This window comes from Nannospalax galili, unplaced genomic scaffold (genome assembly GCF_000622305.1).
Source record: "Nannospalax galili isolate Female #2095 unplaced genomic scaffold, S.galili_v1.0 scaffold95, whole genome shotgun sequence".
NCBI classification, from domain to species: domain Eukaryota; kingdom Metazoa; phylum Chordata; class Mammalia; order Rodentia; family Spalacidae; genus Nannospalax; species Nannospalax galili.
Window position 1 is genome coordinate 700751 of NW_008342393.1, and position 12639 is coordinate 713389.

At 53.6% G+C, this 12639-nt stretch overlaps 1 protein-coding gene across 3 annotated transcripts in view; it reads right to left on the reverse strand.

Annotated features, from left to right (window-relative positions):
* Hdac5 (histone deacetylase 5) overlaps positions 1-12128 on the reverse strand; it is a 38113-nt gene extending 25985 nt beyond the window's left edge. Inside the window, exons 1-2 of one of the 3 annotated variants that reach the window (XM_008838157.2) lie at positions 11961-12128; positions 6205-6415 (exon numbers count right to left, since the gene is read on the reverse strand). In XM_008838157.2, the coding sequence (XP_008836379.1) occupies positions 6205-6226 (22 nt within the window). In that variant the 5' untranslated portion in view covers positions 6227-6415; positions 11961-12128. The remainder of the gene's footprint in view (positions 1-6204; positions 6416-11960) is intronic. The other 2 variants (XM_008838156.2, XM_029565995.1) reach the window with 2 other exon arrangements.
* Between the last annotated feature and the right edge of the window lie 511 nt (positions 12129-12639).

Genomic DNA, 12639 nt, shown 5'->3' on the forward strand with positions numbered 1-12639 from the left:
AAGAGAGCAAGCAGGAGACTCATGCATCTAGGAGCAGTTTTGGCTACTGCTGTAGGCAACCAGTGGACTAGACACCAAGAAGTCAGGCTCAATCTTTTAGCTTCCCTTTTGCCATGCAGCGCAAGGAAAGGAATCAGAAAAACTGGGAAGTGACAGACACACAGCCACCTGGCCTAACCTCACACCTATCCTGTAGTCCTAACAGCCTGTGGGGTTTGTTTAACTTCTGCACTCCCATAGGACTGGGAGGTGCACCCCCAGCCCTTTTCTAGCAGGGAGACCCTAAATGGCAGCTCTCTCCCACCCATTCTAGAGTGCCACCTCAAATACCCACCTTCTTTCTAGGGGGCAGTGAGACTTCCTTGGAAAACCTTGCCTCACCCAGGCAGACCCCCTTCTCCCCCCCGCAGCACCTGCCCATTCTCAGCAAAGGGAGCTCTTTCCTGGCAGTATGCCCAGTGCAGTGTTAAGAGTATCGAAAACATTTTGCCTTTATTTTGCACAGTGACCAACAGAAAGAGGTCCAGATGGGGAAACTGAGGCACAGCCAGATGAAAATCATTCACCCTAGGTCACAGAACTGCTCATGTGGTAGGGATGGGAAGCCTGAGGCTCAAGTCTGAGCTATGACCACCATACCCCCCTGGGCAAAGAAATATACAAGACTGCCCCAAGGTTTCTGTTAGTAGAGTACAAGAACCCCATCCACCACCAACACCACAACCCCCAATGCCCAAGCAGGAAGACTTGAAGTTGGAGGCCCTCCAGAAAGTCATAAGGCTATCAGCATCCTGGCCTGGTGGAGCAGCCCCAGCTCCTTGAGCCCTCTTGGTCCCTGGGGCCACTGTGCCCTGAGAATTGGTGCCATCTGCCTTGCCCTCCCCACCGCTGGCCCGCCCCTTCTTCCCAGGTTGTGCCTCCCACTGTTACACAGATCCCACTTGGCCCCCTGACCTCACTGGAGCCTTTTAATAGCCTGGTTATTCCTGGGTCTGTATCCCCCTCCCCCTTCCTGACGTCACAGTTGCTATTTTGGAGCCCCCTCCTAACCCCTCCTTGCCCCCCACTCCAGGCATGGAGCCAGGGACACCTGTCCTCTCTCTGGACTGGATGACCTCACCATCCTGTCAGGAGCCTGGGAGAAGCTGGCCAACCAAGGACACAGTGGCTGTGGCTCCTGAAGCCCATCTTCCTACTTAGCGTCTGCCAGGATAGCAAGCAGGCCTCCTCCCTCAGACAGGAGAGCATGCACATGCGGAAGGTGGCAGAGGCAGGCTTTCTCAGGCATGGTGAGATGTAGCTGATGCTGGGGTAGGGAGTGCCCAGTGGTAGACCAAGAACTGAACAGGAGTCTGAAGCCACAAACCAAGGCAGATTCTAGAAAAAAAAAGGCAGTGGAGCAGTGCAACTCAGGAGCCTGGTGCTAAAGGTTCTCAGGCATGGTGAGATGGGGCTGAGGCGGGGGTAGGGAGTGCCCAGGGGTAGACCAAGAACTGAACGGGAGTGTGAATCCCCAAACCAAGGGAGAATCTAGAAAAAAAAAAGGCAGTGGAGCAGTGCAACTCAGGAGCCTGGTGCTAAAGGACATCACCCTGTCTACCACCCCATTTACCACCCTTGCCCCAACAGTATCCTGGCCAACTCAGTCCTCTCAAGGGGAATAGAAGGGATGACTAGGGGTTCTACAAGTAGGGAAATGGGCAACAGACACAAGGGAGCCCAGAAAGCCAGAGACAGCAGCCCCTCCCAGTCAGGGCTCCACCTACCCACGCTGGGAACAACCAGAAGGGCTGGCTAGCCCTGTCCTGGCTCTCTCTGCTAGCCCCAGGCATAGAAGAGAGGCAAAGGAGCCCTGCTCAGAAGACATCAGCAGCTAGGGAGATCAAAGGAAAGAGGACTCCTTTTTTTGAAGCAGGGTCTCACTTTGTAGCCCAGGCTGGCCTCAAACTCAGCCTCCCTACTTCTGGGACTACAAGCTTAAGCCACCATGCTTGGTAAAAAAGATTCTCTTCTTAAAGAAGAGAGGTATGGCCACAACATGGGCACCCAAAGGCCAGTACTCAGGGACAACCCTAGCACCATCGTGGCTTCTATGAAATAGGAAGAGATGTGTCAGGTCCAGATAATCTTCAATGCAATTTACAAAATTCTCCAAGGAAAAGTGAAGGATGGTCTAGGGAAAAGAACGATAAGCATCTTTTTTTCTTCCGAGATTGAGGTGGTACAACAAGCTCTTCCTAATATATAACCTCATTCCTTCCGGTTATAGTCCCTCTCTTTGTGTTTATATTTCTATTTCTAACTATCCAGGTTCCCATGTCCCATCCCACAAACCTCATAGAGTACCCACTAAAGAAGTGGTCCATGAGCTACATCCAGAGTCAGCACCAGTAGGTTCAAGGCCAGCCTAGGCTATAGCCTGAGCTGCAGAACCAACCCTGTTCTCCCCAGCAGCAGTGACTCTGCCCCCTCCCTTTGAGGCTGTACTCTGGCCTTCAAACCCTGTGAAGCTGGAGAAGAAAAGAGCTCACTAGCTGGCTCCTTGAGCTCTTCCAGGATTGCATTTCCTGGGCCCAAAGGCTAGTATGGAGCCCTGACTGAAAGGTAAAGAAGTCCTGCTTTGTGTAGTCAAAGCTGGCCCAGGAGACCTCTGACTGTGAGATGCCTGTGGCCCAGGGGCGCTGGAAACATCAGGTCTACCTGCCCTCTAGTTCTTTCCTGCCCTTTGAGCCCAGTCATGCTGAGGGCCCTCAGCATGGCCCAGGAGCTACCATAAGCCAGGGTCATGCTAAGCCCTCTCATTTGAAATCAACTGCAGGAAAAAAATGTGGGCACCTACTTTGGCATCTTCCATTTCCCCTCTGGGTTGACCCTGCCTCCTCTCACCATCCAGTCCTAAGCCTTCAATCCCTCTGGAATGATGAAGTGGGGCAGAGGAAGGAGTGGATTCCAATCTGCTGGGGCGCCTCAATAGAGAAGAGAGGCCAAGGGTCTTCTTCCCAGACCCCTACCCATGCCAACACTGACCCACTTTCTCCTCCTTAGGCTGGCTGCCTGCCTTCCCAGGGGCTCAGAGAATCAGAGCCTGAGGCAGGGAGACAGGACGCCAAGGTTCCTGGCTCCACCCCACACCTATGCCCCAGTTTCTCTGGTCATCCCAAAGGGAGGGGGTAGCTGCCCTCCCTCCTGGGAAAGGGAAGGAGAGAAAGTATAGAGGGTGCTGGGAGGTGCTGGACAGACAGGTGTCATAAGCTCATACCCCTCCCACACTAGGGATAAGGAACCTGGATGCCTACTCTGGGGCCCCACCAGTACCCAGACAGCCTCGCGTGGCAGGCCACATTCTTGCCCTCTCTAAGAAATGGCACAGAGAACAAAGGTATGACCAGGGTAGTTGAGGTCCTAGGTCCCAAGGACAGTCCTCCAACCTGATGGATCCAAGCCCAAGCTGCTGCAGATTCCCATTGGTCTTTTAGCCCCATGGAGGAGAACATGCAGATGGGATTGATTCCAGTAAAATAAAGAATGCTTCACTCCTTGAATCCTCTTCTGCCTAAAGAGAAAGGCAGAGAGAAGCAGACTGGCCTCTTCAGGGAAGCAGGACTCCGGGGATGGCCAAGAGGTGGATAAGGTCAAGTGCTGGGATGCAGCCCAGCCCAGATGCACATGGCCTGAGCACCCACTGCCCAAAGTGGTGGGCCCAGAAACAGATCACTCAGTCTCCATCTGCCACTCCTCACTAGGAACTCACTTGCTAACTTGTCAACTAGGAAGGCAGGGAAGGACCATTTCCTATACTTTTGCTCCCCCACAGGTCAATCTTGTTGGTGATGCCAGGTGAGGACTTGCCAAATCAAAAGTTCCTATGCTGAGATGAATCAGAGGACTAAAGTTCCCTGCTATTCCCAGCCCCGTTCTGTGCCCTACAGAGAAAGAATGAGTGTGCCAAGATGTGGAGAGAGGTGGGAGGTGCTCATCACTCCCTCCTCTGTTGCCTGCCCTGTGGCTCCATACCTTTCCTTCTTGGGGCTCTCTGTAAGGTGTCCACAGGGAAGCAGACACCCATATGCTCTGGCTACGGATTTGTGGTTTCATTTTACTTCTGTGGAGTCCCAAGGCATGTGGTTCCCAGACTCCTGCCAGGCACTAGGCATCAGCAGTCCCAGCTAAGATGCCAGTTGAACTCGGAGAATAACAAATGCTGAGCCCCTCAAAGGGGAAAAGTTGTGTGCCGACTGCCTATCTCTCTGGCACAGGGCAGCTGAATCCAACAACCAGAGGAGCCAGTCCCAGAACCATAGGAAAGCTGTGGGAAGCACCACAGCAGGACGCCCCTGCCCCCCACAAAGCAATGACTCCAGTTTCGAAGCCTCTCAAGTCCTCTCAAGCATGTTTTTTTCTTTTCTTTCTTTGAGGCAAGGTCTCCCTGTAGCCCCAGCTGGCCTAGAACTTGCTATGTAGACCAGGTTAGCCTTGATCTCACAAAGATCCACCTGCCTCTGTCTCCCAAAGAGCTGGAATTAAAAGTGTGTGCCACCATGCCAGGCCTAAAATGTGTTTCTATATACCCTGTGTCCCCCTTTCTTTCCCTCCCATACTCAAGAGGACAGCATCTCCTCCTACTGGGGCCAGCTGGAAAGTTGACAGGAGGCAGGTCACTGAGGAGGCCCACCCCACCTAGGATGGTTCTGCAGCTCCCAAACTGGTAGACACCTCCAGCTGCTAGCACACTCCAGCCAGTTCTGGCAGAAGTGGCTGTGAGGGGAAAGTGGACCATCAGCGTCTAAAGAGAGTCCAATAATTTACCCACCCTGGGTGGACTGTACTAAACTTTTGCTGCAAGAGAATAAAACCCTAGAGCTAGGAAGTGTCCTTCCCAAGCCACCAACAGATGCCCCTGGGCAGCCTCTATACCCCTGGCCAAAGGTCAGTTTTTAGCCCCATGTGAAGCAGGGAATGGAGATGGCTCCCGGAAAGGTAGCTCAGAGAAAGTGAGCAAGTGGCATTACAGCCAGTCACAACCGACCTGTAAAAAAGAGCAACACTGAGGAACTGACAAATGGCCATCAGGCCTCTCCTGTTCCTTTCATGACCCACCCTAAGAGGATGAGACACTAAGCCAGAGCTCAAGAGCCCACCTGGCACAGCCCTTAGAGGCTGAACAAAGGCAAGGGTGGGAGGACCTCAGGGAGAGCTGTAAACCTGGCAGGAGGGTAGATAGGGAATGAGGTGGGGGCCTAGATTCCTTCCGATTGGGGCTTCTGGACCATCTTGCAGGTAAGTCTTTATCCTATGCCCTTTCTCTAAAAGAAGGAAAAATATCCATCCATCCACTCCTGCAGAAAAAGATACACAAGGACAAGATGGGCTGGGGAGGGTTAAAGCTGGGCAGGACAGACATTGAGCCTCTCAGACTCTGCAGAAGGAGACAGTGGAGGACAGAAGGCAGCTATTACTCTGACCACATTGATCTGTGACCCTCCTGAGAAACTTCTGAGGGTCTAACTTAGGGCATTAGGACACATCCTCATGGGCACACATCCAGACCCACCTAATAGAATGTTGCCCGGAGTCCCACCCACAGACTATTTCTGGCAGTGCTAGGCAGGGTCCTAGAAGAGAGGAATGGGAAACCTGAGTGAAAGACTCCAACTTATCAACCCACCACGTAGAGGGCCCAAGAGGAAACAGGCTGGTCTACCTGCACTTGCCAGAGGGCCAAGACTCCTCTGTAAATATGTAACCCCACTCCCACCCCAAACTGCATACCCAAAGCTAAGTCATAGGGCCCTGGAAACTTCCGCCAAGAAAAAAGTATGGAAAAAGAGAGACACTCCAGCAAGGAAAGGAGCCACCACCGTAACTAGCACAGACATTCAGCTATATTCAGGAAATGCTTCCAACACCACCCCAGGCCACCCAGAGAGACTCTGGAGTGCACGTCATCTCAGGTACCCAAGGCTCTTACACTGAGGGCAGGTATGGGGGCAGAGGGGAACCCAGACCCTCCCAGAGTCACACATTCCCAAGTCGGCCTCACAGTTCGCCTCTGTACTTTTCTAGAGATGCTTCTCCACTCTTGACCCCCTCAATTCCCTGACAGCTCAGACACTGGCAGTCAGCTGGCCTGGGCAGGAAACCCACCACAGCCCACAGCATCCAAAGCTGCCCCTGGAGGCTCCTCTCCATCCTTCCAGCTCTTACCCGACTCGTTGGGAGAGTTCATGCCGGCTCTGGGCCCGCAGGAAGCTGGCGTTGGGGGCTGGGACGGGAGGGGGTGGAGCTGCGGTGATGTCAAGAGAGACAGACGATAACAGACAGACGGACGGGACAGGAGCCCGGGGCCGCTGTGCCTCTAATGCCCATCCAAGGCCATCCTTCGGGGTGAGGCAGTCAGGCACTCAGAACGGCATCCCTGGGGAGAGATGGAGCAGGGTTAGAGGTCCCCAACTCAGGAATCTGGGAGCCAAAGGAGACCTTGGAGCATCAGCTTACACCTGGGAAGAGAGGGACAGTCACCTGCCCCATGGGCACATAGGAAATAAGCACTGGACTAGACTCAATTATTCTCTTCCCAATCAGTGAGGCTCTTGGTGCTCAAGGGATAGGAAATAGCTACAGTGGTATTTGTAGGCATCAGTGTCCACTGCCAGGTGGCTAGTCCTTACAGATTCTGGAGGGTGCCTGATATGGAACTAGATTTCACCAACAAAGAGGTGCAAGTGCCACTATTCACAGCAATGAGAAAGGGCTGAGCTGACCTGAAATCTCTGGCATAGGTTCAGGGAGAGATGCTGGGCATCAAAGCAGAAGTTCAGAGAAAGATGCTGAGCATCATGGCACACAACTGTAAATCCCAGCACTTGGGAGGTAGAAGCAGGAGGAGTCGAAGTTTGAGGTCAGCCTTGATTACATAGCAAGTTTGAAGCTAGTATGAACTACATGAGATCCTGTCTCCAAAAAGCACCCCCCCCAAAAAAAAAACAAGGCTAGTGAGATGGCTCAGCAGATAAAGGCACTTGCTGCCAAGTCTGACAATCTGAGTTCAATCCTACCTACATAGTGGAAGCATTGACTGTGACATGTTGTTCTCTAGTGTCCACGTACACATTGTGGCATGTAGTTGCCCACACATACATACACACACAAATAAATAAAGTAATAAAAGTAATTTTAAGAAAAACAAAAAAGGTCAGAAAGGAACTAACACGTAGCCCCAGTACCCTAAGCTGGGTCTCTCGGTGAGACAAGGCTTTTCTCCCTACTTTCTGAACCTTTGACACTCTTCTCTGGAAATGCAACTTGTTCTGTCCTGGTCTCTCCAATAGCACAATGGGTGAGTGTATGAGAGTACGTTTTCAGAGTTCGGAAAATCAGAAACATCCTCCCCAGATCCGCACTGTCCGTATGCTAGAGTTCCTGGGCTCCAACCCAGGGCTTTATGTGTTCAGGTGTGTAAGGAGGTATGAAATCCAGCCTGTGCACTGTTTGTCAAGCCATGGCCTAACACATTTTGAATCTACCAGAACAATGAACACATCTTTCCAATTTGTACAAAGGCACCAAAAGGCCCAACAGTGGCCAAAGACAATATAGTAATGAAGAATGCAGAATGGACCATGAATTTGCCAGTATCCCCACCCTAGTCCCACAGTTAGTCCCCAAGCCTTAGACACTAGGCAGCACCCACCTGGGCCAATCCCCAAACAGCCCACAATCCACCCAGACATGATCTCATTCATTTGCTTCCAAATGAAGCCAGGCCTTCCAATACTGATGAGAATAAGTGTCAGGAGGTGATCAAAGGAGGCTGATCAGAAGAGCCGCCGGATGTTTAAACCCTAACTCTGCTCCTCAGCCTCAAGTAGGCAATCAGCTCTATTTCCCAGACAACCCCACCTCCTGGCAGGATTAAATCTCAGTAAGCCCTACATTCTCATCAAGGATTCCCAGGGGTGGGGTCCAATTGGAGCCTAGAAGCCCGCAAGTCATCCCTGGCAGTACCATAGGAACTTGTCCACACATACAAAGACCCAGAGGTCCTGGGCCTGCTGCACCCTGCTCTCACCCACAGGGATCCCTTGGATTCAGATCAGGAGTCAGAGTTAAAGGATGGAGAATAAAGACAAAAGAAGCTGCACAAATCTGGGGCCAAGTTCAGGAATGCAGCAGGTGGGGCTGTTGGTGTCCTAGCAGGGCCAGCGTGGGCAGGCAGCTCAGCCCATGCCCACACCAGAGCTGGCGCCCAGTCGCACTCACACCCTTTCCCGTGGGCTGGGGAACACAGGTTCAGAAATTCCCACGACTGCCAGAAGCCTGAGTAGCCCAGCCCATCTACTTAGTGAGAGGCACCTCCACAACAGGACACTCAGCAGGGGCAGATCCCAAGGAGCCAAAAGCTCAGCCTCCAACCCACTTATCCTCACCATCTAGCCTCTCTCTGGGTCTTCCTCCCATGGAGACAAGGAAGGAAGCAGCTCCCTGAAAAGCACAGTGGGCTCAGGATCCAGTTATGCTTATTGCCCTCCACCCCTTGGAAGCACCCAAGCAGCACCCAAGACCCCTGTCACCTATAAAGAACATCTATCTACCAACCCTGGAGCTGCTGTTCACAGGTCTCCTGAGTAAGAGACACCAGGAGGGCTTCCTGGGAAACAAGGCAGTGTTCACAGCCTGATCAGGACAGGCTTCTAGTCTAGGGTAGGGAAAGGGAAGAAAAGGAAGCCTGAGCAATTTGCATAGGCCTCAGAAGTAGCTGCCTATTGTTACATGAGGGCTTCCCTGGGCGGCTGAGGACAAGCTGTGTGGCTTCTGAACACACACCACTTTGATGCCAACCCAGTATGCAGCCCCAACACCCCTAGGACCTTGTTCCCCTTACTCTGATAGTCAATTCCATCCTTCTTCCAGATCACTCACTCTAGGATTGGAACCTACCTTCTACCTCTAGCCAGGGCATCGGGGCAAGGAAACTGGCAGAATCTCACCCTACAAGCTCTAAGGTGAAAGAGGTAGAAGAGAAACCTATGGAGGCATTGCCACCCCAATCACCAACAATAAAAATTCTAGAGAGGGTGGAAGAGCACCCAAGAGAGGGTGACCCAAAGGCCACAAGTTCACTATGCCTCCCTGCAGAGATCTTGACCCTCAAACTGTTCCCTCCAGATTCCTGAACATCAGGTATGTGTTTCAGGACCTCTCTAGAACCTCTAGACTACCATTGCCACCCACTCCCAACTCTGACCCTGAGAGAAGCAGTCCAAGCCCTGTGTTCCCAGGCCAGGACCACTCTATGGGTCACAAAGAACAGGGCCAAGCAGTCTGAACCAAGTCCTATGTGACTGAGATGGGCTTCAACTTGCCCCAGTGACTGTCTGCCTGGGAAATCTTGAATCCCAGACATCCAGCCCCGACCCCCCCCAACCCCAGTCATCAGCAGCGTCTCATGTCTACCCCTCCTGGCCATGTTTACCCCTCCTGGCCACAGCCATAGCCACAGCAGACCACTGTCCCCAGCCTCCTTCCAGAGCTTCCATTGCCTTGTGCCTCCCCCAAGAGCTGACTCAACAGAAGTCTGGGAGGATGGGAGCCATGCAGGCCCCAAACTAGGGAAAAAGGGGAAGGTAACAGGGGAGGGAAAAAAGACACCAGGCTGACAAATTCATTTTTGCAATTGGCCCATTTCTGTTTGTCTGTTCAGACGCAGCTCTAGGCATCTGCACAAGCCAGATGGAGGAGGCTGCTATTTCTAGAAAAAAAAGGTGGGGGGAGCAGAGGCAGAGGGCATTAGACAGGGTCTGTTTGCCCTAAAAACCTCAGACAGAATGATACCCCCTCCCCAGCACTACCAGACAGAGTTCCTATTCAAGAAAGGGTTGGGGCTAGGTCTAGGGCTAGGGGAGAAGAAAGGCAGAGAAAGTTTAATTAGGTAAAGTCAGCTACAATAGGCTCCCTCACCGGCTGCATCAGGTTTTCATTCATGAACAAGCGACAGTGTTCTAAAAATGCCAAGAATCACCGCCCCCCCTCACTGTCCCCCCCCCCCCCTCCACAGGAGTGCGTCCTCTAGCAGGCTGGCTGAGCCTGATGCTGTGTTCCAGACAACCTTCCTCAAAGGGATGTGAGTAGGAAGAATTAATTATTAAAGAGCAGCTGGTACTTTCAGTATGGAACTGCACTACCTCCAGCTCCTTAGGGCTGGTACCCCTCCCCTGATATACTAAAACATAAATGACCCCCTTCCATTCCCAAGCCCTACTTCTAAGCACACAGCTAAGAAAAGCAAACCTCCTATCTCTGCAGTTACTTGGGGTGGGTGGGGCATGTGACATTGTTACCCCCATTCCAGATTACATGACCCCGGGGGGACACACTAGGAAAGAGAGGAGCCTGGCCAGAAGCAACCATCTCCTCCATCCCTACCCCCTTAAGAAATCTGCACCTGGGATCTGTCTCTCTGGCCCCTGGTATGCACACACGCTGGGGATAAAGTGGAGATGTTGGGGGCCTATTTCTTTCATTCAAGCTCCTATCTCTGTCAAGACTTCATCCAGATCCAAGTGAAGTGGAAACAGGCAAGGAGACAAACTAAGATCACTCTAAGCTTTGTGTTTAGGGAGGGGAAGAAAATGGAAAATGGGGATGAAGCAGGCAGCCCCTAACATGGCTCATCCACATCCCAGCCCAGCCCAGCCGCTCAATGGTCAGCACAGGCTCAAGAGTCCCAATGTGTGAGACTTAGGAAACAGGATCCTGCCTGCCTATACCCTCAAAACCTAAGTAAAGACCCAGGGGAGGATCCAGTGGCAGCACTGGCCTGGGGTCTTCAGGCCAAGATTCTCAAATCTCCCATCCCCTGCCTCCTTTTGTTCCTAGGATCTGGCTCTATCCTCCCCTCCCACTGAACCTCCCAACCCACTCTCCACTCCCAACCCCAAGATCCAAGGCTAATTCTAGTTCCCATAAACATAGTGGTCACGGTCAGGGTGGTGAGTCTCTTTCACACATACCCCAAAAGCAACTGCAGCTAATACCCTTCCTCTTTAGGGACACAATTCATCTCTGAAGGCCAAAGGCAGGAATATCAAGTGGTCACCTCTTCTTCCCAAATGAAGCACCCCCTCACACACCTCAGCTCCCAGATTAATTACTTATCACTAAGCAGGTCTCATCTTCCCCAGAGGCCCAGGGATGGATGGGGTAGGGAAGCAGACTCCCCCAAGTTAACAAAGCACTAGAACCCCTGGCCCTGTGACAAACAAACCCAGGATGAAAAATGGGGGGCATCCACCCGACAAGGAGGGAGTGCTAATTCATCGCCTAGCTCTCCCCCAAGCTTCAGGGTGTCAGACAGAAGAGGGCGGTAACAAACGCAGTAACGCCTCACAGGCGAGGGGGTGAGAAATAAAGGGAGACAAGTAAGGTGGGCCCCGCAGTCCCCCTCCTCCTGCATTGAGTCAAGGGCATTGACTCAAGGGTGCATTCTTCGGACACCGGGAGAACCGCTGTGGGTGGGCAGAGGCCCTCACCTCAGAGTAACAAGAATGGGGTGTCCAGAAAAAGAGAGAGTCTGTCCAGAATCCGGGTGCGTGCAAAGCTAAAAAGCGCTCTTGCAACGCAACATGCGCCGCCGGAGAGGGAACAAATCAGACATCCGCGGCTGGTCTCCGGGCAATTTCGGGGCGCGGAGTTCGGGAAGACCGGCCCCTCCCTTACCTGCAGAGAAGGCGCCCTGCAAGGGAGGGGCGGGGTAGGGAGGGGCGCGCGCGGTGAGCGGGAGGCGACGCTCCCAGGCCGGGCGACGTTCCCCGGGGGGCGCGGGCTAACACCGCGCGCGCCAGGAGGAACGACTAGGGACGCGGATCGCCGGGAGCCTGCAGGCAGCGACGGCAGGAAGACCGGGCGCCGCAGGGCGTCCCGGGTCTGGGGAAGGTGGGACCCGGCGGGTGCGGCGCGCTCACCCGCTGCGGCTCGAGCTCCGGCTCCGCGGGCGGCGGCGGCAGCAGCGACGGCGGCAGCAGAGGCAGCGCCTCCTCGACGGCTCCTCCATCTTTGCGGCGGCTCCTCCGGCTGCGCTCGCCGCCGCCACCAACAACAACATTCGGAGACGTCACTCCCGTCACGTGACCCGACCCGGCGCTAAAAATAGACACCCCCCCTTCCAGCTTCAGTCCTGAGCCCCTCCCTCCCTCTCGGCCCTCCCCGCAGGGCGGGGCCTGCAGCGCCCGCGTGACAGCTTCTTAAAGGGCCGGTACCCAGGCAAAGGTTAGGTTGGGGAAGAGGTGGAGAGCCGGGTATCATCTGAGCCCTGTGCCAAGTAGCGAAAGGAGTGCAACCCGGACCTGGGCTGGCTGCCTGGGCTCCACTTTTGGGGGTCTACGACTATGTTCTCTGTTTTGTTTCGACTTCCTTTTCAGATCGTGGATGGTGCAATCTTTGCACGCCTGAACTATACCCTAGCACGCCCTCCCGTGGTAGGGGAAGGGGATCTGGGGTGGAATCCTAGGGGCTGTCAGGGAAGTGGAAGCCCAGCACTCAGGAGGCAGAGGCAGTAGGATCCCTGTTAGTTCAAGGCCAGCCTGGTCTACATAGTGAGTTCCAGGACAGCTGGGGCTACAAGGAGACCCTGTCTCAAAAAAA